Genomic DNA, 27,314 nt, shown 5'->3' with positions numbered 1-27,314 from the left:
TTCTCGCCCACAAAGCTCTCCACAGTGCAGCACCCCCCTACATCTCCACCCTCCTCTCTGTCTATCAGTCCACCCGTTCTCTACGCTCTGCAAGCGACTTTCGACTAACATCCACACTAATTCGAACCTCCCACTCCCGGATCCAAGACTTCTTCCGAGCTGCACCAACCCTCTGGAACGCTCTACCCCAAGAAGTTAGGACAAATCACAACTTACTCAGCTTCAGACGCACCCTAAAGACGCATCTTTTTAGGGCGGCCTATCACACTCCCTAATCAGATTCGATTCACATAGTCCCTCTACAACCTCTCAGAACATAGCTCCACATCAAACTCCATGGCACCCAAAGGCATCTCAAGGCTCGGGCCCACTGGTCCAGGAAACCATTATCCAGCCCCATTTCCGTGAGATGGTTGGATTGTCATTGTAAATAAGCACTTGAACCTTGCCTCTCCCCCCATCTCATTGTAGATTGTAAGCTCTCACGAGCAGGGTTGTATTTTTTTTTTCCCCTCTAAATATTGTATTTCTATAACTGTTACTTGTTTGTATATGATCCTCCTGAATTGTAAAGCGCTACGGAATATGTTGGCGCTATAGAAATAAAGATTATTATTATTATTATTATTATTATTATTCTCTGTCTTCACCATTTCCCCTGCTCCTTTGCTGCCATTCTCTGTCTTCACCATTTCCCCTGCTCCTTTGCTGCCATTCTCTGTCTCCACCATTTCCCCTGCTCCTGTGCTGCCATTCTCTGTCTTCACCATTTCCCCTGCTCCTGTGCTGCCATTCTCTGTCTTCACCATTTCCCCTGCTCCTTTGCTGCCATTCTCTGTCTTCATTTCCCCTGTTCCTTTGCTGCCATTCTCTGTCTCCAGCATTTCCCCTGCTCCTTTGCTGCCATTCTCTGTCTCCAGCATTTCCCCTGCTCCTATTCAGCCATTCTCTGTCTTCATTTCCCCTGCTCCTGTGCTGCCATTCTCTGTCTTCACCATTTCCCCTGCTCCTATTCAGCCATTCTCTGTCTTCATTTCCCCTGCTCCTTTGCTGCCATTCTCTGTCTTCATTTCCCCTGTTCCTTTGCTGCCATTCTCTGTCTCCAGCATTTCCCCTGCTCCTATTCAGCCATTCTCTGTCTTCATTTCCCCTGCTCCTGTGCTGCCATTCTCTGTCTTCACCATTTCCCCTGCTCCTATTCAGCCATTCTCTGTCTTCATTTCCCCTGCTCCTTTGCTGCCATTCTCTGTCTTCATTTCCCCTGTTCCTTTGCTGCCATTCTCTGTCTCCAGCATTTCCCCTGCTCCTATTCAGCCATTCTCTGTCTTCATTTCCCCTGCTCCTGTGCTGCCATTCTCTGTCTTCACCATTTCCCCTGCTCCTATGCAGCCATTCTCCGTCTTCACCATTTCCCCTGCTCCTGTGCTGCCATTCTCTGTCTCCACCATTTCCCCTGCTCCTGTGCTGCCATTCTCTGTCTCCACCATTTCCCCTGCTCCTTTGCTGCCATTCTCCATCTCCACCATTTCCCCTGCTCCTGTGCTGCCATTCTCCATCTCCACCATTTCCCCTGCTCCTGTGCTGCCATTCTCTGTCTTCACCATTTCCCCTGCTCCTTTGCTGCCATTCTCTGTCTTCATTTCCCCTGTTCCTTTGCTGCCATTCTCTGTCTCCAGCATTTCCCCTGCTCCTTTGCTGCCAATCTCTGTCTCCAGCATTTCCCCTGCTCCTATTCAGCCATTCTCTGTCTTCATTTCCCCTGCTCCTGTGCTGCCATTCTCTGTCTTCACCATTTCCCCTGCTCCTGTGCTGCCATTCTCTGTCTTCACCATTTCCCCTGCTCCTATTCAGCCATTCTCTGTCTTCACCATTTCCTCTGCTCCTTTGCTGCCATTCTCCATCTCCACCATTTTCCCTGCTCCTGTGCTGCCATTCTCCATCTCCACCATTTCCCCTGCTCCTATTCAGCCATTCTCCGTCTTCACCATTTCCTCTGCTCCTTTGCTGCCATTCTCTGTCTTCACCATTTCCTCTGCTCCTTTGCTGCCATTCTCTGTCTTCACCATTTCCTCTGCTCCTTTGCTGCCATTCTCCATCTCCACCATTTCCTCTGCTCCTTTGCTGCCATTCTCCATCTCCACCATTTCCCCTGCTCCTGTGCTGCCATTCTCTGTCTTCACCATTTCCTCTGCTCCTTTGCTGCCATTCTCTGTCTTCACCATTTCCCCTGCTCCTATGCAGCTATTCTCTGTCTTCACTGTTTTCTGGTTAGCTGACATGAGTGCCGAACCTTTGTCTGATGCTTTTGCAGCACAGTTCCCCTAATATCTAAGTATCAGCATCAAAATCACCAATCTTTTAAGTTTTCCTTACTGCATTTCCCTGATCCACTTCACTCATGTATACACTATATATGCACTCAGGGATATAGACATCAAGGTGTATTCTAAGCTCTAGTTTTCAGAAGGACACGGCCACATGTGCTATTTTTTTGTTTGGATTCTAGGATAAGGAGATGCAAAGTTATTCTACACTGAAGGCTATGGAGACTCGGGCGATAGTGACCGGACTCAAGTCTTCGACCCGCTATGTCTTCCAGGTCAGAGCCCGCACATCTGCCGGCTGTGGACGATTTAGCCAAATGGTAGAGGTGGAAACTAATAAAGAATGTAAGTGAACTAGAACATATAGAGAAAAACTGACATTACATAATATATAGCCATATTTCATATCTGCTATTATATACTGTAATGTGATATATAGTCTTATCCTTTGTTTCCCCTTTAATGAGTATATATCACATATTACAGTATATAATGGCAGATATGGAGTATAATGACTGCAAAATCATGGCCAGGAGCTGACTGTGGAATGGAAAATGAACCTCTGACAGCAAAGATTAGAGTGAACCTGTGCAAAAGGCCTAGACACCAGGTCCTTTACCACTTCAATTTAACCAACTTACCGGAGGTTTTTCGGAACCAATTTATATCTCTGGACACTTAAAAAATTCTGAAGAATGATAGACACATATAAAGACTATTTTTACTGAAAAAGCCAGAAAAACAATAAACAAGAGGCAGAAGAAACCCCCCACAGGCTTGATTAACAGAACTGACCCTAGGGATCACTGAAGGAAGAGGAACTGCAAAAGGTAACAAGCAAGACACAGACAACATCAGTAAAAGACTAAAGAGCCAATCAAGCATAGAATTTTCTTAACCAAAAGTTATGTACAGAGATAGAAAAAGACCATCTGAAGAGCAAGACTAGGAAGGCACCAAAAGTTCAAAGTGATACGAGGAAAGCTTCGACCAATAGTGGGAATACTGAAAGACGCCAACAGAAACAAACTGAGCCAAGACAGAGCAAGGGAAGAAGGAAAGACTACACGGAGCCTCTCTACAAGAACGACTCAGTGATACAGGACTGTAAATGAACATCTTATGAGACAAAGTCATTGCTGTGATAAAGCTTCTGTCAAACAACAGAGCACCTGGATGTGACAATATTCCAATGCAGCAAATAGTCTTCTGAAGCCGCAGCAAATGTCATCATACCCCTGTGTCAACAAATATGGTCAACTGGTGAATGGCCAAAGGACTGAACAAGATCGGTGTATATTCCTATTCCAAAGAAGGGAGATACCACTGACTGGGAAAACTGAAGGACTATCATGCTCAGACTTCATGATAGCAAACTACTACTGAAGATCCTACAGAGATGACTCCAGCCTTACAGTGACAAAGAGCCAGAGGAACAAGCAGGAGTCAGAAAAGACCGAGGAACAGGAGATGGAACTGCTAACATTAGATGTACGATGGAACAGGCCAAAGAATGTAACCATGAGATCAATGTCTGCTTCATCGACTACAGCAAAGCTTTTGACAGTGTTGATCACCAGAAACTTTGGAATACCATGAAGGATATGGGTCTGAACCATCTGATCAGCCTCATCAGGAACCTTTAGGCTATGTGCGCACGTTGCGTACTAGCCCTGCAGAAATTTCTGCAGCGATCTGAAGAGCACACGTGCGTTTCAAATCGCTGCAGAAAATGTCCGTAGAGAAAAAAAAAAGCCGATTCCATGCGCTCTGCCTGCAGCTCCTGCCATAGACAGAGCAGGAGCTGCCGGCAAAGCGCACGGAAGAAGTGACATGTCACTTCTTAGAACGCAGCGCTTCAGGCAGCAGCCGAAGCGCTGTGCTCTAAGACGCCACGTGTGCACGGCCCCTGCACAATCTCCATAGACTGTGCAGGGGACGCAGGACGCGTGCAGTTACGCTGCGCTACAAAGCGCAGCGTAACTGCATGTATTTACGCAACGTGCGCACATAGCCTTACTTCGATCAAAAAGCAACAGTCTGAATGGAACATGGTGAATCAGCATGGTTCCAAGTAGAGCAAGGCGTCAGACAAGGCGGCATCTGACCACCATTTCTCTTCAAATCACATGCAGATGCTATTTTCAAAAAGGCTGGACTTGCCAAAAGAAGGAGGAATCAAAATTTCTGGACGAATCATCAACAAGGATGTGAAATGTGGTTCTGGAGAAGGATGTTATCACTACCATGGATGGTAAAAAGATAAAGCAAATTAATTCTGGAACAAATCAAGCCCCACATATCACTTGAAGCAAGGATCACCAAAGGTATGACCCCTATACTCCTCATACGAAGAGAGTAATCAGTGGAGAAGGACATCATGGTGAAATAATAGGAGGAGCAATGTGAAGAGGAAGACCAGCATCATGATGGCCTGATACTATCAAGATAATGGCAGAGAAGACCCTGGTGGACATGTCGAGGCTGCACAAGATCGATCTTCCGACAGAGCGTTCATCCATGGAATCACCATGGCTCGAGATCAAGATGAAAGCGATTAAAAAAACAAACAAAAAATCTACAGTATATAAGGGGCAGATATGTAATATATTGACTATATATCAGATTAAAAGGGGAAGATATGGAGTATAATGATTATAGATCACATGCTACAGTATATAACAGTCAGATACGGAGTATAATGACAATATATCAGATATTACGGTATCCAAGGGGCAGACATGGAGTGTAATAATTATCGATCACTATGATGGTGTGATATGCTGGGTATTATTTTATGTATATTTTTACTTATTTTAGCAGTGTTGCCTTGTTGTTCTGTGTTTTCCCAGTCTTGTCTAGGGTCTTAATCATATTAGCTCAGTTACCACCTGCAGCCAGGATGTGTCTGGTTCTTGATGAACCCCTGCTGACAGTTCCTGACTGCTCTCCAAATGCTGAAAATCACCCCCTGTAGAGCCTCCGTCCCTAGGTCTGGGGGGCCTGAAAACCATCCAAACTGTCTACCGACCCCTGGCTATAAGGATTGGGCCAGAGGAGGACAAGGTCAGAAACAGTAAGATTCATCCTTTGTGGGATGCTGATGCTACGGCCAGCCCTCCAGATAGACTTGTGAACCATGATTACCCTGGAAAAGAGACAACTGGAGGATCGTGCCCCTCATCTCCGGGCATTTATCCCATTACTGGACTATATCTGTGTTCCTGGACTATTCTACCCTCGGTGTAGTGGATTGTTTTATAGACCTTTCGGTTTGCATGTAATAAAGGTTCTTGGGATTGTTCACCCATCTCTTGCTCTGTTGATTGTCCTTCTCCGACATCACACAATCACATATTACAGTATATAACAGGCAAATTTAGAGTATAATGACTAAACATCACATACTATGGTATATAAGGGAGTATAATGTAGTATAATAGCTATACATCACAGTATATGATGGGCGGATATGGAGCATGACGACTATACATCATTTATTACAGTATATAACAGAAGCAGAGATGGAGTATAATGACCAAACATCACATACTACGTTATATACACTCCATATCTGCCTGTTATATATTGTAATTTGCTAGGTGTACTCATTATATGCCATATACCCATTATATACTGTCATATGTGATCTATAGTCATTATACTCCATATCTGCCCCTGTTATATACTTTAGTATGTGATGTGTAGTCATTATACTCCATGTTTGCCTGCTACATACTATATAATCATTATACTCCATATCTGCCCATTATATACTGTTCAATGCTATAGTGAAGGAAATAAGTATTGGATCCCTTGCTGATTGTGTACGTTTCCCATCAACAAAGACATGAACAGTCTATAATTTTAAGGGTTAATTTTAACAGTGAAAGAATATTCAAAATAAAATCCAGAAAATCACATTGTATAAATTATATAAATGTATTTGCATTTTGCAGAGAGAAATAAGAATTTGATCCCTACCAACCATTAAGAGTTCTGGCTCCTACAGACACTTAGACGCTCCTAATCCCCTCGTTCCCTGCATTACAGACGGCTCTTACCTTGTCCCCTGTATAAAGCCTCCTGTCCACAGACTCCATTAATCAGTCAGACTCTAACCTCTACAACATGCGACCAGAGAGTCACGGGCAAGACCATAGACCTGCACAAGGCTGGAATGGAGAAGACCATAGACCTGCACAAGGCTGGAATGGAGAAGACCATAGACCTGCACAAGGCTGGAATGGAGAAGATCATAGACCTGCACAAGGCTGGAATGGAGAAGATCATAGACCTGCACAAGGCTGGAATGGAGAAGATCATAGACCTGCACAAGGCTGGAATGGAGAGGACCATAGACCTGCACAAGGCAGGAATGGAGAAGACCATAGACCTGCACAAGGATGGAATGGAGAAGATCATAGACCTGCACAAGGCAGGAATGGAGAAGACCATAGACCTGCACAAGGCTGGAATGGAGAAGACCATAGACCTGCACAAGGATGGAATGGCGAGGGAGAAGGGGTTAAACCCGCGCAATCCGCCAGTAATACAGAAGGAGATGTTGATAAATTAAACAATCTGTTATTCCATGGGTCTACGCGTTTCAAGGTCTAAGACCTCTTCTTCAGGACCAGTAAATCAACACTACATGTACAGAGAGATGAACCCTTTTATACATATGGTATCCACAAAGTACCGCCTCCTTTTGTGGATACCATATGTATAAAAGGGTTCATCTCTCTGTACATGTAGTGTTGATTTACTGGTCCTGAAGAAGAGGTCTTAGACCTTGAAACGCGTAGACCCATGGAATAAAAGATTGTTTAATTTATCAACATCTCCTTCTGTATTACTGGCGGATTGCGCAGGTTTAACCCCTTCTCCCTCTCCACTTTGAAGTCTGAAACACGTGGGGCCGCAGCAGCCGCCATTATCTCATGCTATCTGTGGTGGTTGTGACCTCTCACAACCTCAATCGGTGAGTGCATTTACCATTTGCTAACCGTGTGTTTAATCTGGTAAAACCCTATCAGCGCTTCTCTTTTCTAGCTTTTTTACAAGGATGGAATGGAGAAGACCATAGACCTGCACAAGGCTGGAATGGGCTACAAATCCATATGTAAGATGCTGGGTGAGGAGAAACTGTTGGTGCAATAGTAAGACAATGGAAGAAATACAAAATGAGTGTCAATCGCCATCGATGTGGGGCTCCATGTAAAATCTCAATTCATGGGGTCTCCAGGATCATGAGGAAGGTAAGAGATCAGCCAAAAACTACACGGGGGAAACTTGTTACTGATCTCAAGGCAGCTGGGACCACTGTCACCAAGAAAACCATAGGTAACACATTACGCCGTAATATCTTAAAATACTGCAGTGCCCCCAAAGTCCCACGGCTCAAAAAGGCCCATGTTCAGCCGGCCCGTCTAAAGAAGGCCCATGTGCAGCCAGCCCATCTCAAGAAGGCCCATGTGCAGCAGGCCCGTCTGAACTTGAAGGCCTATGTGCAGCCGGACCTTAACTCAAATCGCCATGTTTGGAGGAAAAGAAATGCTGTCTATGACCCAAAGAACACATCCCCACTTTCAAACATGAAGGTGGAAACATTATGTTTTGGGGGTGTTTCTCTGCTAAGGGCACAGGACTACTTCACCGCATCAATGGGACAATGGATGTACCATAAAATCCTGAGGGACAATCTCCTTCCCTTCGCCAGGACATTAAAAATGGGTCGTGGCTGGGTCTTCCAGCATGATAATGACCCAAAACATACAGCCAAGGCAACAAAGGCGTGGCTCAAAAAGAAGCACATTAAGGTCATGGAGTGGCCTAGCCAGTCTCCAGACCTGAATCCCATAGAAAACTTATGAAGGAGCTGAAGCGCCAAGCTGCCAAGTGACAGCCTCAAAATCTTAATGATTTAAAGATGATCTGCAAAGAGGAGAGGAGCAAAATTCCTCGTGACATCAAACCTCATCATCAACTACAAAACTGACTGCTGGGCGGCCAACAAGGGGACGGCCACCAAGTATGAAGTCTTGTTTGCCAGAGGGATCAGATACTTATTACTCTCTGCACAATGCAAATACATTTGTATAATTTATACAATGCGATTTTCTGGATTTTATTTTGGATATTCTATCTCTAACCATTAAAATTAACCGACCCTTAAAATTGTAGACTGTTCATGTATTTGTCAGTGTGCAAACTAATAAAATCAGCAAGGGATCAAATACTTATTTCCTTCACTGCATGTGTAATCATTATACTCCATATCTGCCCGTTTTATACTGTAATATGTTATGTGTAGTCATTATACCCCATATCTGCCCATTGTATACTGTAATACATTATGCATAGTTATAGTTATCTGCCAATTATGTACTGTAATATGTTGTGTAGTCATTATACCCCATATCTGCCCGTTATATACGATAATGTGATGTATAATCCATATCTGCCCATTATATACTGTAATATGTTTTGTGTAGGCATTATACCCCATATCTACCCATTATATACTGTAATACATTATGCATAGTTATCATAGTTATTTGCCAATTATATACTGTAATTTGTTATGTGTAGTCATTATATTCCAAATCTGCCTGTTATATACTGTAATACATTATGCATAGTTATCATACTCCATATCTGCCCATTATATACTGTAATATGTTGTGCATAGTTGTTATACTCCATATCTGCCAATTATATACTGTAATATGTTGTGTAGTCATTATATTCCATATCTGCCTGTTATTACAGTATATAACAGGCATATATGGAGTTTGATAACTATGCATAATGTATTACAGTATGTCATGTGTAGTCATACTCTATTTCTGCCCGTTATATACTGTAATATGTTATGTATAGCCATTATACCGCATATCTGCCCGTTACATATTGTATTATGTTATGTGTAATCATTATATTCCAAATCTGCCTTTTATATACTGTAATACATTATGCATAGTTATCTTACGCCATATCGGCCCATTATATACTGTAATACATTATGCATAGTTATCATACTGCATATTGGCCCATTATATACTTTAATATGTTATGTGTAGTCATTATACTCCATATCCGCCCGTTATATACTGTAATATGTTATGCAGTTATTATACTCCGTATCTGCCCATTATATTATATATGTTATGTGTAGTCATATCTGCCCCTTATTTACTGTAATATATTATGCATAGTTATTATACTTGCACTCATATAAATGGTTTTACATTGTTATTATGTCTCAGTGGCTCTTAGATATGACACCATGACGATTGTCTGGATTTGCCTGACATTAATTACTGGACTTGTTATTCTCCTTGCTGTGCTGATCTGTAAGAAACGGTGAGACTGTGGGCCGGGGAGGAGACTGTGGGCCGGGGAGGAGACTGTGGGCCGGGGAGGAGACTGTGTGCCGGGGATGAGACTGTGGGCCGGGGAGGAGACTGTGTGCCGGGGATGAGACTGTGGGCCGGGGAGGAGACTGTGGGCCGGGGAGGAGACTGTGGGCCGGGGAGGAGACTGTGGGCCGGGGAGGAGACTGTGGGCCGGGGAGGAGACTGTGGGCTGGGGAGGAGACTGTGGGCCGGGGAGGAGACTGTGGGCCGGGGAGGAGACTGTGGGCCGGGGATGACACTGTGGGCCGGGGAGGAGACTGTGGGCCGGGGAGGAGACTGTGGGCCGGGGAGGAGACTGTGGGCCGGGGAGGAGACTGTGGGCCGGGGAGGAGACTGTGGGCCGGGGAGGAGACTGTGGGCCGGGGAGGAGACTGTGGGCCGGGGAGGAGACTGTGGGCCGGGGAGGAGACTGTGGGCCGGGGAGGAGACTGTGGGCCGGGGAGGAGACTGTGGGCCGGGGAGGAGACTGTGGGCCGGGGAGGAGACTGTGGGCCGGGGAGGAGACTGTGGGCCGGGGAGGAGACTGTGGGCCGGGGAGGAGACTGTGGGCCGGGGAGGAGACTGTGGGCCGGGGAGGAGACTGTGGGCCGGGGAGGAGACTGTGGGCCGGGGAGGAGACTGTGGGCCGGGGAGGAGACTTTGGGCCGGGGAGGACACTGTGGGCCGGGGAGGACACTGTGGGCCGGGGAGGACACTGTGGGCCGGGGAGGAGACTGTGGGCCGGGGAGGAGACTGTGGGCCGGGGAGGAGACTGTGGGCCGGGGAGGAGACTGTGGGCCGGGGAGGAGACTGTGGGCCGGGGAGGAGACTGTGGGCCGGGGACGGGACAGCGGGCTGGGGATGTGTGTCGGTATCTGCTCTCAGGCAGCCTCTTCTGACTGCTGTCCGTCTCTTTCCTTGGCGACTCTTTCCATAGGCACTGTGGATACAGCAAAGCTTTCCAGGACTCTGATGAAGAGAAAATGCATTACCAGAATGGACAAAGTAAGTTGGAGTCAGCAGGAGGAGAAGATAAATCAGGTAATATCATTAGTCGCTTCCATTGCTGGGAGTTATCATGCTGAGGAATTAAAATTACAGAAGCTAAAGACGAAATAATGGATCTCGACTTCCTCTAATCACCAGAGCAAGCGAGAAATATCCTTTGAAATTATATTGATGCCAATCTCCACTGTGACAGACGTGGGGCTGAGTGTGACTGTAGAGGACGCGGATAATTAGAAGTTTATTACAACTCTGCGGGTCTCGGAGGGGGATGGCTGGACCACGTCAGGTCACCACTCTGGTCTCAGACAGAAAACGTCGCTAGCAGTGATGGACTCTCCCATTTCTATGTCTTGCAGTTACTTTGGCAGAGTCTAAGCTGTATGTTGATCCTCACACGTACGAGGATCCCTGCCATGCCGTCCTTCAGTTTGCTCGTGAGATCGAGGCTTCTAGAATCAAGATTGAAAAGATAATTGGATCTGGTTTGTACACATTATGCTGTATGCAAAGTATTGCTGTATGCTAGAGCTAACCTCTCCTCCTATCCCAGGTAGTACATGGCGCACCTCTCCTCCTATCACCAGTAGTACTTGGCGCACCTCTCCTCCTATTAACAGTAGTACATGGCGCACCTCTCCTCCTATCACCAGTAGTACTTGGCGCACCTCTCCTCCTATCACCAGTAGTATTTGGTGCACCTCCCCTCCTATCAACAGTAGTACTTGGCGCACCTCTCCTCCTATCACCAGTAGTACTTGGCACACCTCTCCTCCTATTAACAGTAGTACTTGGTGTACCTCTCCTCCTATCACCAGTAGTACTTGGTGTACCTCTCCTCCTATCACCAGTAGTATTTGGTGCACCTCCCCTCCTATCAACAGAAGTACTTGGGGTACCTCTCCTCCTATCCCCAGTAGTTCGCGAGGCACCTCTCCTTCTATCCCCAGTAATTCTTGGTGCGCCTATTCTCTTCTCACCAGTAGTACTTGGTGCGCTTCTCCTCCTATCCCCAGTAGTACTTGGTGCGCTTCTCCTCCTATCCCCAGTAGTACTTGGTGCGCTTCTACTCCTATCCCCAGTAGTACTTGGTGCGCTTCTCCTCCTTTCCCCAGTATTACGTGGTGCGCCTCTCTTCCTATCATCAGTAGTACTTGGTGCGCTTCTCCTTCTATCCCCAGTAGTACATGGCGAACTTCTTCTCCTATACCCAGTAGTACTTGGGGCGCCTCTCTTCCTATCACCAGTAGTATATGGCGTACCTCTCCTCCTATCCCCAGTAGTACTTGGTGTGCCTCTTCTCTTCTCACCAGTAGTACTTGGTGCGCTTCTCCTCCTATCCTAGTAGTACTTGGTGCGCCTCCTCTCTTCTTACCAGTAGTACAGGGCGTACCTTTCCTATCCCCAATAGTACTTTGTGCGCCTCTTCTCTTCTCACCAGTAGGACTTGGTGCGCTTCTCCTCCTATCCTAGTAGTACTTGGTGCGCCCCTCCTCCTATCCCCGGTAGTACTTGATGCGCTTCTCCTCCTATCCCCAGTAGTACTTGGTGCGCTTCTCCTCCTATCCCCAGTAGTACATGGTGCGCCTCCTCTCTTCTTACCAGTAGTACATGGCGTACCTTTCCTATCCCAATAGTACTTGGTGCACCTCTTCTCTTCTCACCAGTAGGACTTGGTGCACTTCTGACAACTCCACCGGGACCTGGGGGCACTCGTTACTGGGCCGGCTCTGTTCTGCTCGGAGGATGTCACAACGACAGCGCCCGGTTCCGTGACCCCGGTGGTGTCGTTTTAATTAAGATGATGGTGGGGATTATTTACAGGGGATTATAGTTTGTGACGCCACCTGTGGTATAAGGCAAGATAGGTGCCACCACTGCTATTCAGCTCCCTGGGGGTCGGTGCTGAAGCAGCTGAGTTGGTATACCTTTCCACAGGTAGAGCTGGAACCCAGAGCTGTTGGGAGTAATAGTCTTCAACAATGGTGGAGATGTAAGGGCGGGGTGCAGGGTCGTTGGCACAGGCAAATAACTGGGCTACACAGGGATGCAGTCTCAAGATTTTACTCACTGTTGAAAGTTCCTGGTTCACATGACCGGTCAAATGCTGCCCTTGGAGTGCTGAGTCCTGCTGTGATGGGCTCCAGCCGATCCCCGGATAGTTCGGAGGCACAACCATGTGTTCCCTTCTGTATACCTTCCCTGGTCGACTTCCTGCGCTGGCTTCTCCCTCCTGCCCTGCACCCTCACACACAGAGCCCCGAGCCGCTGTCCGCGGACCCTGTCAGGTGGCTTGAAGCTCTATCCCTTGGCCCTATGTGGTCACCTTTTCATTGGATGTGTGTGGATGTGGCTTTGGTACATGCAGTAACCTCAGCCTCTGGTTTGCTAGCTGAGCCTTGTAGTTCTCCACTAGTTGAGGGGTCGGTCCCCTTTGCGGCGAAGTCCCTCCACACCAGTATGCCGGCTGTGGATCGAGGCCACGGGTGTATGGTGCACTTCCTGTGGGCTGTAGCACCTTTTCTCTTTCCTTTTGGTCCTAGGGTGAGCTTCTTCAGCTCAAGTCCCCTAGGACCTGTCTCCTCCACGTCCTACTCCATTCTCCTCCTGACTTGCTCTGGCTAGTTTCACTTTCTCCACACAGTTCTAAGTGTCCACCCACTAACTAACCCCCCTCCAGACTGATTTGGGATTGTTTTTCTTCCAAAGGAGCAACTCGCCCTCCCCACGGCCTAATGGGGTGTAGCTAAATCAGGTGTGAGTGTGTGTATTGCAGTCTGCAGCCTCCTCCTTACCAGGGAAGGGGTCCCACATCTCTGACTGAGGTGCAGTACCTCTGTGGCGATTGAAGCCTTAGGGGCGCCACACTTCTATCCCCAGTACTATTTGGTGCGCCTCTGCTCCTATCTCCAGTAGTACATGGTGCGCCTTTTCTGTTCTCACCAGTAGTACTTGGTGCGCTTCTCCTCCTATCCCCAGTAGTACTTGGTGCGCCTCTTCTCTTCTCACCAGTAGGGCTTGGTGCGCTTCTCCTCCTATCCCCAGTAGTACATGGTGCACCTCCTCTCCTCTCACCAGTAGTACATGGTGCGCTTCTCCTCCTATCCCCAGTAGTACTTGGTGCGCCTCCTCTCTTCTCACCAGTAGTACTTGGTGCGCTTCTCCTCCTATCCCCAGTAGTTCTTGGTGCGCCTCTTCTCTTCTCACCAGTAGGGCTTCGTGCGCTTCTCCTCCTATCCCCAGTAGTACATGGTGCACCTCCTCTCCTCTCACCAGTAGTACATGGTGCGCTTCTCCTCCTATCCCCAGTAGTACTTGGTGCGCCTCCTCTCTTCTCACCAGTAGTACTTGGTGCGCTTCTCCTCCTATCCCCAGTAGTACATGGTGCACCTCCTCTCCTCTCACCAGTAGTACATGGTGCGCCTCCTCTCTGCTCACCAGTAGTACTTGGTGCACTTCTCCTCCTATCCCCAGTAGTACATGGTGCACCTCCTCTCTTCTCACCAGTAGGGCTTGGTGCGCTTCTCCTCCTATCCCCAGTAGTACATGGTGCACCTCCTCTCCTCTCACCAGTAGTACATGGTGCGCTTCTCCTCCTATCCCCAGTAGTACTTGGTGCGCCTCCTCTCTTCTCACCAGTAGTACTTGGTGCACTTCTCCTCCTATCCCCAGTAGTACATGGTGCACCTCCTCTCTTCTCACCAGTAGTACATGGTATGCCTCCTTTCTTCTCACCAGTAGTACATAGTGCGCCTCTTCTCTTCTCACGAGAAGTACTTGGCGCGCTTCTCCTCCTATCCCCAGTAGTACATGGTGCGTCTCCTCTCTGCTCACCAGTAGTACATGATACGCCGCCTCTCTGCTCACCAGTAGTACATGGTGCGCCTCCTCTCTTTTCACCAGTAGTACATGGTGCGCCTCTTCTCTTCTCACCAGTAGTACATGGTGCGCCTCCTCTCTGCTCACCAGTAGCACTTGGTGCACTTCTCCTCCTATCCCCAGTAGTACATGGTGCGCCTCCTCTTTGCTCACCAGTAGTACTTGGTGCACTTCTCTTCTCTCTGCTCACCAGTAGTACATGGTGCGCCTCCTCTCTTCTCACCAGTAGTACATGGTGTGCCTCTTCTCTTCTCACCAGTAGTACATGGTGCGCCACCTCTCTGCTCACCAGTAGTACTTGGTGTGCCTCCTCTCTTTTCACCAGTAGTACATGATGCGCCTCTTCTCTTCTCACCAGTAGTACATGGTGCGCCGCCTCTCTGCTCACCAGTAGTACATGGTGCGCCTCCTCTCTTTTCACCAGTAGTACATGGTGCGCCTCTTCTCTTCTCACCAGTAGTACATGGTGCGCCTCTTCTCTTCTCACCAGTAGTTCTTGGTGCGCCTATTCTCTTCTCACCAGTAGTTCTTGGTGCACCTCCTCTCTTCTCACCAGTAGTACATGGTGCGCCTCCTCTCTTTTCACCAGTAGTACATGGTGCGCCTCTTCTCTTCTCACCAGTAGTACATGTTGCGCCTCCTCTCTGCTCACCAGTAGCACTTGGTGCACTTCTCCTCCTATCCCCAGTAGTACATGGTGCGCCTCCTCTTTGCTCACCAGTAGTACTTGGTGCACTTCTCTTCTCTCTGCTCACCAGTAGTACATGGTGCGCCTCCTCTCTTCTCACCAGTAGTACATGGTGTGCCTCTTCTCTTCTCACCAGTAGTACATGGTGCGCCACCTCTCTGCTCACCAGTAGTACATGGTGCGCCTCCTCTCTTTTCACCAGTAGTACATGGTGCGCCTCTTCTCTTCTCACCAGTAGTACATGGTGCGCCTCTTCTCTTCTCACCAGTAGTTCTTGGTGCGCCTATTCTCTTCTCACCAGTAGTTCTTGGTGCACCTCCTCTCTTCTCACCAGTAGTACATGGTGTGCCTTTTCTGTTCTCACCAGTAGTACTTGGTGCGCTTCTCCTCCTATACCCAGTAGTACTTGGTGCGCCTCTTCTCTTCTCACCAGTAGGGCTTGGTGCGCTTCTCCTCCTATCCCCAGTAGTACATGGTGCACCTCCTCTCCTCTCACCAGTAGTACATGGTGCGCTTCTCCTCCTATCCCCAGTAGTACTTGGTGCGCCTCCTCTCTTCTCACCAGTAGTACTTGGTGCGCTTCTCCTCCTATCCCCAGTAGTTCTTGGTGCGCCTCTTCTCTTCTCACCAGTAGGGCTTGGTGCGCTTCTCCTCCTATCCCCAGTAGTACATGATACGCCGCCTCTCTGCTCACCAGTAGTACATGGTGCGCCTCCTCTCTTTTCACCAGTAGTACATGGTGCGCCTCTTCTCTTCTCACCAGTAGTACATGGTGCGCCTCCTCTCTGCTCACCAGTAGCACTTGGTGCACTTCTCCTCCTATCCCCAGTAGTACATGGTGCGCCTCCTCTTTGCTCACCAGTAGTACTTGGTGCACTTCTCTTCTCTCTGCTCACCAGTAGTACATGGTGCGCCTCCTCTCTTCTCACCAGTAGTACATGGTGTGCCTCTTCTCTTCTCACCAGTAGTACATGGTGCGCCACCTCTCTGCTCACCAGTAGTACTTGGTGTGCCTCCTCTCTTTTCACCAGTAGTACATGATGCGCCTCTTCTCTTCTCACCAGTAGTACATGGTGCGCCGCCTCTCTGCTCACCAGTAGTACATGGTGCGCCTCCTCTCTTTTCACCAGTAGTACATGGTGCGCCTCTTCTCTTCTCACCAGTAGTACATGGTGCGCCTCTTCTCTTCTCACCAGTAGTTCTTGGTGCGCCTATTCTCTTCTCACCAGTAGTTCTTGGTGCACCTCCTCTCTTCTCACCAGTAGTACATGGTGCGCCTCCTCTCTTTTCACCAGTAGTACATGGTGCGCCTCTTCTCTTCTCACCAGTAGTACATGGTGCGCCTCCTCTCTGCTCACCAGTAGCACTTGGTGCACTTCTCCTCCTATCCCCAGTAGTACATGGTGCGCCTCCTCTTTGCTCACCAGTAGTACTTGGTGCACTTCTCTTCTCTCTGCTCACCAGTAGTACATGGTGCGCCTCCTCTCTTCTCACCAGTAGTACATGGTGTGCCTCTTCTCTTCTCACCAGTAGTACATGGTGCGCCACCTCTCTGCTCACCAGTAGTACTTGGTGTGCCTCCTCTCTTTTCACCAGTAGTACATGGTGCGCCTCTTCTCTTCTCACCAGTAGTACATGGTGCGCCACCTCTCTGCTCACCAGTAGTACATGGTGCGCCTCCTCTCTTTTCACCAGTAGTACATGGTGCGCCTCTTCTCTTCTCACCAGTAGTACATGGTGCGCCTCTTCTCTTCTCACCAGTAGTTCTTGGTGCGCCTATTCTCTTCTCACCAGTAGTTCTTGGTGCACCTCCTCTCTTCTCACCAGTAGTACATGGTGTGCCTTTTCTGTTCTCACCAGTAGTACTTGGTGCGCTTCTCCTCCTATACCCAGTAGTACTTGGTGCGCCTCTTCTCTTCTCACCAGTAGGGCTTGGTGCGCTTCTCCTCCTATCCCCAGTAGTACATGGTGCACCTCCTCTCCTCTCACCAGTAGTACATGGTGCGCTTCTCCTCCTATCCCCAGTAGTACTTGGTGCGCCTCCTCTCTTCTCACCAGTAGTACTTGGTGCACTTCTCCTCCTATCCCCAGTAGTACATGGTGCACCTCCTCTCTTCTCACCAGTAGTACATGGTATGCCTCCTTTCTTCTCACCAGTAGTACATAGTGCGCCTCTTCTCTTCTCACGAGAAGTACTTGGCGCGCTTCTCCTCCTATCCCCAGTAGTACATGGTGCGTCTCCTCTCTGCTCACCAGTAGTACATGATACGCCGCCTCTCTGCTCACCAGTAGTACATGGTGCGCCTCCTCTCTTTTCACCAGTAGTACATATTGCGCCTCTTCTCTTCTCACCAGTAGTACATGGTGCGCCTCCTCTCTGCTCACCAGTAGCACTTGGTGCACTTCTCCTCCTATCCCCAGTAGTACATGGTGCGCCTCCTCTTTGCTCACCAGTAGTACTTGGTGCACTTCTCTTCTCTCTGCTCACCAGTAGTACATGGTGCGCCTCCTCTCTTCTCACCAGTAGTACATGGTGTGCCTCTTCTCTTCTCACCAGTAGTACATGGTGCGCCACCTCTCTGCTCACCAGTAGTACTTGGTGTGCCTCCTCTCTTTTCACCAGTAGTACATGGTGCGCCTCTTCTCTTCTCACCAGTAGTACATAATGCGCCGCCTCTCTGCTCACCAGTAGTACATGGTGCGCCTCCTCTCTTTTCACCAGTAGTACATGGTGCGCCTCTTCTCTTCTCACCAGTAGTACATGGTGCGCCTCTTCTCTTTTCACCAATAGTTCTTGGTGCGCCTATTCTCTTCTCACCAGTAGTTCTTGGTGCACCTCCTCTCTTCTCACCAGTAGTACATGGTGCGCCTCCTCTCTTTTCACCAGTAGTACATGGTGCGCCTCTTCTCTTCTCACCAGTAGTACATGGTGCGCCTCCTCTCTGCTCACCAGTAGCACTTGGTGCACTTCTCCTCCTATCCCCAGTAGTACATGGTGCGCCTCCTCTTTGCTCACCAGTAGTACTTGGTGCACTTCTCTTCTCTCTGCTCACCAGTAGTACATGGTGCGCCTCCTCTCTTCTCACCAGTAGTACATGGTGTGCCTCTTCTCTTCTCACCAGTAGTACATGGTGCGCCTCTTCTCTTCTCACCAGTAGTACATGGTGCGCCACCTCTCTGCTCACCAGTAGTACATGGTGCGCCTCTTCTCTTTTCACCAGTAGTACATGGTGCGCCTCTTCTCTTCTCACCAGTAGTACATGGTGCGCCTCTTCTCTTCTCACCAGTAGTTCTTGGTGCGCCTATTCTCTTCTCACCAGTAGTTCTTGGTGCACTTCTCCTCCTATCCCCAGTAGTACATGGTGCGCCTCCTCTTTGCTCACCAGTAGTACTTGGTGCACTTCTCTTCTCTCTGCTCACCAGTAGTACATGGTGCGCCTCCTCTCTTCTCACCAGTAGTACATGGTGTGCCTCTTCTCTTCTCACCAGTAGTACATGGTGCGCCACCTCTCTGCTCACCAGTAGTACTTGGTGTGCCTCCTCTCTTTTCACCAGTAGTACATGGTGCGCCTCTTCTCTTCTCACCAGTAGTACATGGTGCGCCACCTCTCTGCTCACCAGTAGTACATGGTGCGCCTCCTCTCTTTTCACCAGTAGTACATGGTGCGCCTCTTCTCTTCTCACCAGTAGTACATGGTGCGCCTCTTCTCACCAGTAGTTCTTGGTGCGCCTATTCTCTTCTCACCAGTAGTTCTTGGTGCACCTCCTCTCTTCTCACCAGTAGTACATGGTGTGCCTTTTCTGTTCTCACCAGTAGTACTTGGTGCGCTTCTCCTCCTATACCCAGTAGTACTGGTGCGCCTCTTCTCTTCTCACCAGTAGGGCTTGGTGCGCTTCTCCTCCTATCCCCAGTAGTACATGGTGCACCTCCTCTCCTCTCACCAGTAGTACATGGTGCGCTTCTCCTCCTATCCCCAGTAGTACTTGGTGCGCCTCCTCTCTTCTCACCAGTAGTACTTGGTGCACTTCTCCTCCTATCCCCAGTAGTACATGGTGCACCTCCTCTCTTCTCACCAGTAGTACATGGTATGCCTCCTTTCTTCTCACCAGTAGTACATAGTGCGCCTCTTCTCTTCTCACGAGAAGTACTTGGCGCGCTTCTCCTCCTATCCCCAGTAGTACATGGTGCGTCTCCTCTCTGCTCACCAGTAGTACATGATACGCCGCCTCTCTGCTCACCAGTAGTACATGGTGCGCCTCCTCTCTTTTCACCAGTAGTACATGGTGCGCCTCTTCTCTTCTCACCAGTAGTACATGGTGCGCCTCTTCTCTTCTCACCAGTAGTTCTTGGTGCGCCTATTCTCTTCTCACCAGTAGTTCTTGGTGCACCTCCTCTCTTCTCACCAGTAGTACATGGTGCGCCTCCTCTCTTTTCACCAGTAGTACATGGTGCGCCTCTTCTCTTCTCACCAGTAGTACATGGTGCGCCTCCTCTCTGCTCACCAGTAGCACTTGGTGCACTTCTCCTCCTATCCCCAGTAGTACATGGTGCGCCTCCTCTTTGCTCACCAGTAGTACTTGGTGCACTTCTCTTCTCTCTGCTCACCAGTAGTACATGGTGCGCCTCCTCTCTTCTCACCAGTAGTACATGGTGTGCCTCTTCTCTTCTCACCAGTAGTACATGGTGCGCCTCTTCTCTTCTCACCAGTAGTACATGGTGCGCCACCTCTCTGCTCACCAGTAGTACATGGTGCGCCTCCTCTCTTTTCACCAGTAGTACATGGTGCGCCTCTTCTCTTCTCACCAGTAGTACATGGTGCGCCTCTTCTCTTCTCACCAGTAGTACATGGTGCGCCTCTTCTCTTCTCACCAGTAGTACATGGTGCGCCTCTTCTCTTCTCACCAGTAGTTCTTGGTGCGCCTATTCTCTTCTCACCAGTAGTTCTTGGTGCACCTCCTCTCTTCTCACCAGTAGTACATGGTGCGCCTCTTCTCTTCTCACCAGTAGTACATGGTGCGCTTCTTCTCTTCTCACCAGTAGTTCTTGGTGCACCTCCTCTCTTCTCACCAGTAGTACATGGTGCGCCTCCTCTCTTCTCACCAGTAGTACTTGGTGGGCTTCTCCTCCTATCCCCAGTAGTACATGGTGCGCCTGTTCTCTTCTTACCAGTAGTACATGGTGCGCCTCCTCTCTTCTCACCAGTAGTACATGGTGCACCTCCTCTCTTCTCACCAGTAGTACATGGTGCGCCTCCTCTTTTCTCACCAGTTGTACATGATGCGCCTCTTCTATTCTCACCAGTAGTTCTTGGTGCACCTCCTCTCTTTTCACCAGTAGTACATGGTGCGCCTCTTCTCTTCTCACCAGTAGTACATGGTGCGCTTCTTCTCTTCTCACCAGTAGTTCTTGGTGCGCCTCCTCTCTTCTCACCAGTAGTACTTGGTGCGCTTCTCCTCCTATCCCCAGTAGTACATGGTGCACCTCCTCTCCTCTCACCAGTAGTACATGGTGCGCTTCTCCTCCTATCCCCAGTAGTACTTGGTGCGCCTCCTCTCTTCTCACCAGTAGTACTTGGTGCACGTCTCCTCCTATCCCCAGTAGTACATGGTGCACCTCCTCTCTTCTCACCAGTAGTACATGGTATGCCTCCTTTCTTCTCACCAGTAGTACATAGTGCGCCTCTTCTCTTCTCACGAGAAGTACTTGGCGCGCTTCTCCTCCTATCCCCAGTAGTACATGGTGCGTCTCCTCTCTGCTCACCAGTAGTACATGATACGCCGCCTCTCTGCTTACCAGTAGTACATGGTGCGCCTCTTCTCTTCTCACCAGTAGTACATGGTGCGCCTCCTCTCTGCTCACCAGTAGCACTTGGTGCACTTCTCCTCCTATCCCCAGTAGTACATGGTGCGCCTCCTCTTTGCTCACCAGTAGTACTTGGTGCACTTCTCTTCTCTCTGCTCACCAGTAGTACATGGTGCGCCTCCTCTCTTCTCACCAGTAGTACATGGTGTGCCTCTTCTCTTCTCACCAGTAGTACATGGTGCGCCACCTCTCTGCTCACCAGTAGTACTTGGTGTGCCTCCTCTCTTTTCACCAGTAGTACATGGTGCGCCTCTTCTCTTCTCACCAGTAGTACATGGTGCGCCTCTTCTCTTCTCACCAGTAGTTCTTGGTGCGCCTATTCTCTTCTCACCAGTAGTTCTTGGTGCACCTCCTCTCTTCTCACCAGTAGTACATGGTGCGCCTCTTCTCTTCTCACCAGTAGTACATGGTGCGCTTCTTCTCTTCTCACCAGTAGTTCTTGGTGCACCTCCTCTCTTCTCACCAGTAGTACATGGTGTGCCTCCTCTCTTCTCACCAGTAGTACTTGGTGGGCTTCTCCTCCTATCCCCAGTAGTACATGGTGCGCCTCTTCTCTTCTTACCAGTAGTACATGGTGCGCCTCCTCTCTTCTCACCAGTAGTACATGGTGCGCCTCCTCTTTTCTCACCAGTTGTACATGATGCGCCTATTCTATTCTCACCAGTAGTTCTTGGTGCGCCTCTTCTCTTCTCACCAGTAGTACATGGTGCGCTTCTTCTCTTCTCACCAGTAGTTCTTGGTGCGCCTCCTCTCTTCTCACCAGTAGTACTTGGTGGGCTTCTCCTCCTATCCCCAGTAGTACATGGTGCGCCTCTTCTCCTCCTATCCCCAGTAGTACATGGTGCGCCTCTTCTCTTCTTACCAGTAGTACATGGTGCGCCTCCTCTCTTCTCACCAGTAGTACATGGTGCGCCTCCTTTCTTCTCACCAGTAGTACATGGTGCGCCTCTTCTCTTCTCACCAGTAGTACATGGTGCGCTTCTTCTCTTCTTACCAGTAGTACTTGGTGGGCTTCTCCTCCTATCCCCAGTAGTACATGCTACGCCTCTTCTCTTCTTACCAGTAGTACATGGTGCGCCTCCTCTCTTCTCACCAGTAGTACATGGTGCGCCTCCTTTCTTCTCACCAGTAGTACATGGTGCGCCTCTTCTCTTCTCACAAGTAGTACATGGTGCGCTTCTTCTCTTCTTACCAGTAATACTTGGTGGGCTTCTCCTCCTATCCCCAGTAGTACATGCTGCGCCTCTTCTCTTCTTACCAGTAGTACATGGTGCGCCTCCTCTCTTCTCACCAGTAGTACATGGTGCGCCTCCTCTCTTTTCACCAGTAGTACATGGTGCGCCTCCTCTCTTCTCACCAGTAGTACATGGTGCGCCTCTTCTCTTCTCACCAGTAGTACATGGTGCACCTCCTCTCTTCTCACCAGTAGTACATGGTGCGCCTCCTCTTTTCTCACCAGTAGTACATGGTGCGCCTCCTCTTTTCTCACCAGTAGTACATGCTGCGCCTCTTCTCTTCTTACCAGTAGTACTTGGTGGGCTTCTCCTCCTATCCCCAGTAGTACATGGTGCGCCTCCTCTCTTCTCACCAGTAGTACTTGGTGGGCTTCTCCTCCTATCCCCAGTAGTACATGGTGCGCCTCTTCTCTTCTCACCAGTAGTACATGGTGCGCTTCTTCTCTTCTTACCAGTAGTACTTGGTGGGCTTCTCCTATCCCCAGTAGTACATGGTGCGCCTCTTCTCTTCTTACCAGTAGTACATGGTGCGCCTCCTCTCTTCTCACCAGTAGTACATGGTGCGCCTCTTCTCTTCTTACCAGTAGTTCTTGGTGCACCTCCTCTCTTCTCACCAGTAGTACATGGTGCGCCTCCTCTCTTCTCACCAGTTGTACATGATGCGCCTCTTCTATTCTCACCAGTAGTTCTTGGTGCACCTCTCCTTCTATCCCCAGTAATTCTTGGTGTGCCTCTTCTACTATCACCAGCAATACGTGGTATACGTCTCCTGTTATCATCAGTTTTTCTTGTTGCGTCTTTTCAGTAGACCTTAGCATATCTCTTCTCCTACATTTTGGTAGTTGTTAATGTCTTGGACACTTTTTTCTATCACCAGCATACCAGCATTTCGCAGAACATCTCTTCTACCATCACCAGTAGTCCTCGGTACAACTCTTCATTTTTAATTCAAACATCTTCATGGCGTCTTTTGTCTTACGACCACTACTGGTGATTAGAGAAGATCCACACTGGCTCCTTCTCCGATCCCCTGTAATCCTCAATACACCTGTTCTAGTCCCTCTAGGCTTCAGTAAACCTCATCTCCTTTCACCAATAGTCCTCAGTGCGTCTGTTTCTGTCACCCTACGTTCTCAGTAGGCCTTAGTACACCTCTATTATAACCAGTTGGCCCTAGTTTATATGCACAGTAGTCCTCAATACATCTCTTCTTCTGTCCCGACACGCCATCGTGCCTCCTTTCCAGTGGTTGGCACATTATTGCTATTGTTGTCTTTCATTCCATTTTATGTGCTGCGAGATCTCTGATCAATTTTACCTTCTGTCCACCCGTTGTGTCCTAACAGATCTGTCTCACATCCTCATCTTGTGTCTTTTGGCTCCTCTCTGCATTTATAGGGGAATTTGGAGAAGTCTGCTATGGACGATTGAAGCTACCAGGGAAACGCGAGATCCCAGTGGCCATCAAGACTTTAAAAGTCGGTTATAACGAGAAGCAGAGACGAGACTTTCTCAGCGAGGCCAGCATCATGGCCCAGTTTGACCACCCAAATGTCATTCACTTGGAGGGTGTGGTGACCAAGAGTATGTAATGCATTGCTTTCTCACAGAATACAGCATGGGATGGGGTCCATATATTGGAAAAAGATGATATGAGGCATATTGTAGTAACATATAGAAAATGTCAGGCGTCTCACTGACCACAATCCACATACCTAATAGAGGATTCCAACTTCCAGATCTCCACTCACTCCACGCAATTCCATTGTATGTGCATCATGAATCCTCCCTGCTGTGTGGAAGATTTTGTAAGCAGCTATTTGTGGCGGCTATCCTCGAATCTCCACAACTGAGCAATAAAAAGCAGAGTCCATCGTGCAGCACAACCATATTACGTGCAAGGGGTTTTATTCCTTTGTCTCGGGGCTTGTGCAGACGACTGGATTTTCAGGCTGAGGTCGATCTGACAAAACACTGGATCACAGTTGTGCCAAAGTAATTCAAAGAGGTGGAGTGTTTGAGCGAGTGCATGATCTGCCTCCGAGGACTGGACGGAACCCGACCATTGAAGTCTATGGATCTGTGGACAAAAATCAGACTGCACTCCGATGTCATCCATGTGTCGTCTGATACTCACAAACAGGCAGAATGGAGAAGATGGACAATATTATTTATTCTTCTCCACATCTGAGAAAAACAGATCCCACTCTGATCAAAGTCATATCAAACCGCGATCAGAGCCTGATCAAATCATGATCAGAGCCTGATCAAACTGCGATCAGAGCCTGATCAAACCGCGATCAGAGCCTGATCAAACCGCGATCAGAGCCTGATCAAACCGCGATCAGAGCCTGATCAAACCGCGATCAGAGCCTGACCAAACCGTGATCAGAGCCTGATCAAACCGTGATCAGAGCCTGATCAAACCGCGATCAGAGCCTGACCAAACCGCAATCAGAGCCTGACCAAACCGCAATCAGAGCCTGACCAAACCGCAATCAGAGCCTGACCAAACCGCAATCAGAGCCTGACCAAACCGCGATCAGAGCCTGATCAAACAGCAATCAGAGCCTGATCAAACAGCAATCAGAGCCTGATCAAACCGTGATCAGAGCCTGATCAAAGTCTTATCTAACAGCGATCAGAGCCTGATCAAACCGCGATCAGAGCCTGATCAAACCGCGATCAGAGCCTGATCAAACCGCGATCAGAGCCTGATCAAACCGCGATCAGAGCCTGATCAAACCGCGATCAGAGCCTGATCAAACCGCGATCAGAGCCTGATCAAACCGCGATCAGAGCCTGACCAAACCACTATCAGAGCCTGATCAAACCGTGATCAGAGCCTAATCAAACCGTGATCAGAGCCTAACCAAAGTATAATCAAACCATGATCAGAGCCTGACCAAAGTATAATCAAACCATGATCAGAGCCTGACCAAACAGCAATCAGAGCCTGACCAAACAGCAATCAGAGCCTGACCAAACAGCAATCAGAGCCTGACCAAACAGCAATCAGAGCCTGACCAAACAGCAATCAGAGCCTGACCAAACAGCAATCAGAGCCTGATCAAACAGCAATCAGAGCCTGGCCAAACCCGAGATCAGAGCCTGATTAAACCACGATCAGAGCCTGATTAAACCGCGATCAGAGCCTGATCAAACCGCAATCAGAGCCTGATCAAACCGCAATCAGAGCCTGACCAAACCGCGATCAGAGCCTGATCAAACCACGATCATACCTTGATCAAACAGCAATCAGAGCCTGACCAAACAGCAATCAGAGCCTGACCAAACAGCAATCAGAGCCTGACCAAACCGCGATCAGAGCCTGATCAAACCACGATCATACCTTGATCAAACAGCAATCAGAGCCTGATCAAACAGCAATCAGAGCCTGGCCAAACCCGAGATCAGAGCCTGATTAAACCACGATCAGAGCCTGATTAAACCGCGATCAGAGCCTGATCAAACCGCAATCAGAGCCTGATCAAACCGCAATCAGAGCCTGACCAAACCGCAATCAGAGCCTGACCAAACCGCAATCAGAGCCTGACCAAACCGCAATCAGAACCTGACCAAACCGCAATCAGAGCCTGATGAAACAGCGATCAGAGCCTGATCAAACCGCAATCAGAGCCTGATCAAACCGCAATCAGAGCCTGACCAAACCGCAATCAGAGCCTGACCAAACCGCAATCAGAGCCTGACCAAACCGCAATCAGAGCCTGACCAAACCGCAATCAGAGCCTGACCAAACCGCAATCAGAGCCTGACCAAACCGCAATCAGAGCCTGACCAAACCGCAATCAGAGCCTGACCAAACCGCAATCAGAGCCTGACCAAACCGCGATCAGAGCCTGATCAAACCACGATCATACCTTGATCAAACAGCAATCAGAGCCTGATCAAACAGCAATCAGAGCCTGGCCAAACCCGAGATCAGAGCCTGATTAAACCACGATCAGAGCCTGATTAAACCGCGATCAGAGCCTGATCAAACCGCAATCAGAGCCTGATCAAACCGCAATCAGAGCCTGATCAAACCGCAATCAGAGCCTGATCAAACCGCAATCAGAGCCTGACCAAACCGCAATCAGAGCCTGACCAAACCGCAATCAGAACCTGACCAAACCGCAATCAGAGCCTGACCAAACCGCGATCAGAACCTGACCAAACCGCAATCAGAGCCTGATCAAACCGCAATCAGAGCCTGACCAAACCGCAATCAGAGCCTGATCAAACCGCAATCAGAGCCTGACCAAACCGCAATCAGAGCCTGACCAAACCGCAATCAGAGCCTGATGAAACAGCGATCAGAGCCTGATCAAACTCTTATCAAAACATGTAAGAGACTGATCAAAGTCTGATTCGCACAATCGGACCGTTTTTCTTGCATGGAGACCGTTCGGTCATGTGACCCCAGCCTTACTTACCATTTTTTCAGCCTGGCTTTTTCTGGAGCTTCACTTCAGTGCAAGATAAAGTGTTGGGTCTGGATGTGAAGATGCATGGAAATGTACCGAAAACGTGAAGGAGATGGCGATCATCTGTCCAACAAGCAAAATACTTATTCATCACTTGATTGAATTGTTTATTGCAGAGGAAAAAGTAAATCATTTTTGCCACATGCTGCCGACAAGCCCACGACGATGACTCTGTACAGGGACATCAGGATTCCTGGCCAAAGTAATCGGGTCAGAATATGACCCAAGAATGAGTTTCTTCCTATTGGGCCAAAATTAGCCATTCTAAACGCATCTTAATAGTCAAATGCTAGAAGGGGAATGTGGCAGCTCCACCACCGTCCATATCACAAATGTCCTTCTCTGCTTTACAGGCAAATTAACAATGATTGTAACAGAATATATGGAGAACGGTTCTCTGGACTCATTCCTCAGGGTGAGTAGATAATAACCC

At 48.8% G+C, this 27,314-nt stretch overlaps 1 protein-coding gene across 1 annotated transcript in view; it reads left to right on the top strand.

The window, feature by feature from the left end:
- The window catches only part of LOC142256452 (ephrin type-A receptor 8-like), a 169,717-nt gene that overhangs the window by 123,163 nt on the left and 19,240 nt on the right, over window positions 1-27,314 (top strand). The window contains exons 7-12 of the mRNA XM_075328138.1: window positions 2,507-2,669; window positions 9,596-9,692; window positions 10,662-10,729; window positions 11,089-11,214; window positions 23,793-23,978; window positions 27,235-27,296. Coding sequence (XP_075184253.1) covers window positions 2,507-2,669; window positions 9,596-9,692; window positions 10,662-10,729; window positions 11,089-11,214; window positions 23,793-23,978; window positions 27,235-27,296 — 702 coding nt within the window. The remainder of the gene's footprint in view (window positions 1-2,506; window positions 2,670-9,595; window positions 9,693-10,661; window positions 10,730-11,088; window positions 11,215-23,792; window positions 23,979-27,234; window positions 27,297-27,314) is intronic.

Source organism: Anomaloglossus baeobatrachus, chromosome 11 (genome assembly GCF_048569485.1).
Source record: "Anomaloglossus baeobatrachus isolate aAnoBae1 chromosome 11, aAnoBae1.hap1, whole genome shotgun sequence".
In the NCBI taxonomy this organism is placed as follows: Eukaryota; Metazoa; Chordata; class Amphibia; order Anura; family Aromobatidae; genus Anomaloglossus; species Anomaloglossus baeobatrachus.
This window is presented reverse-complemented; position numbering and strand designations above follow the sequence as displayed.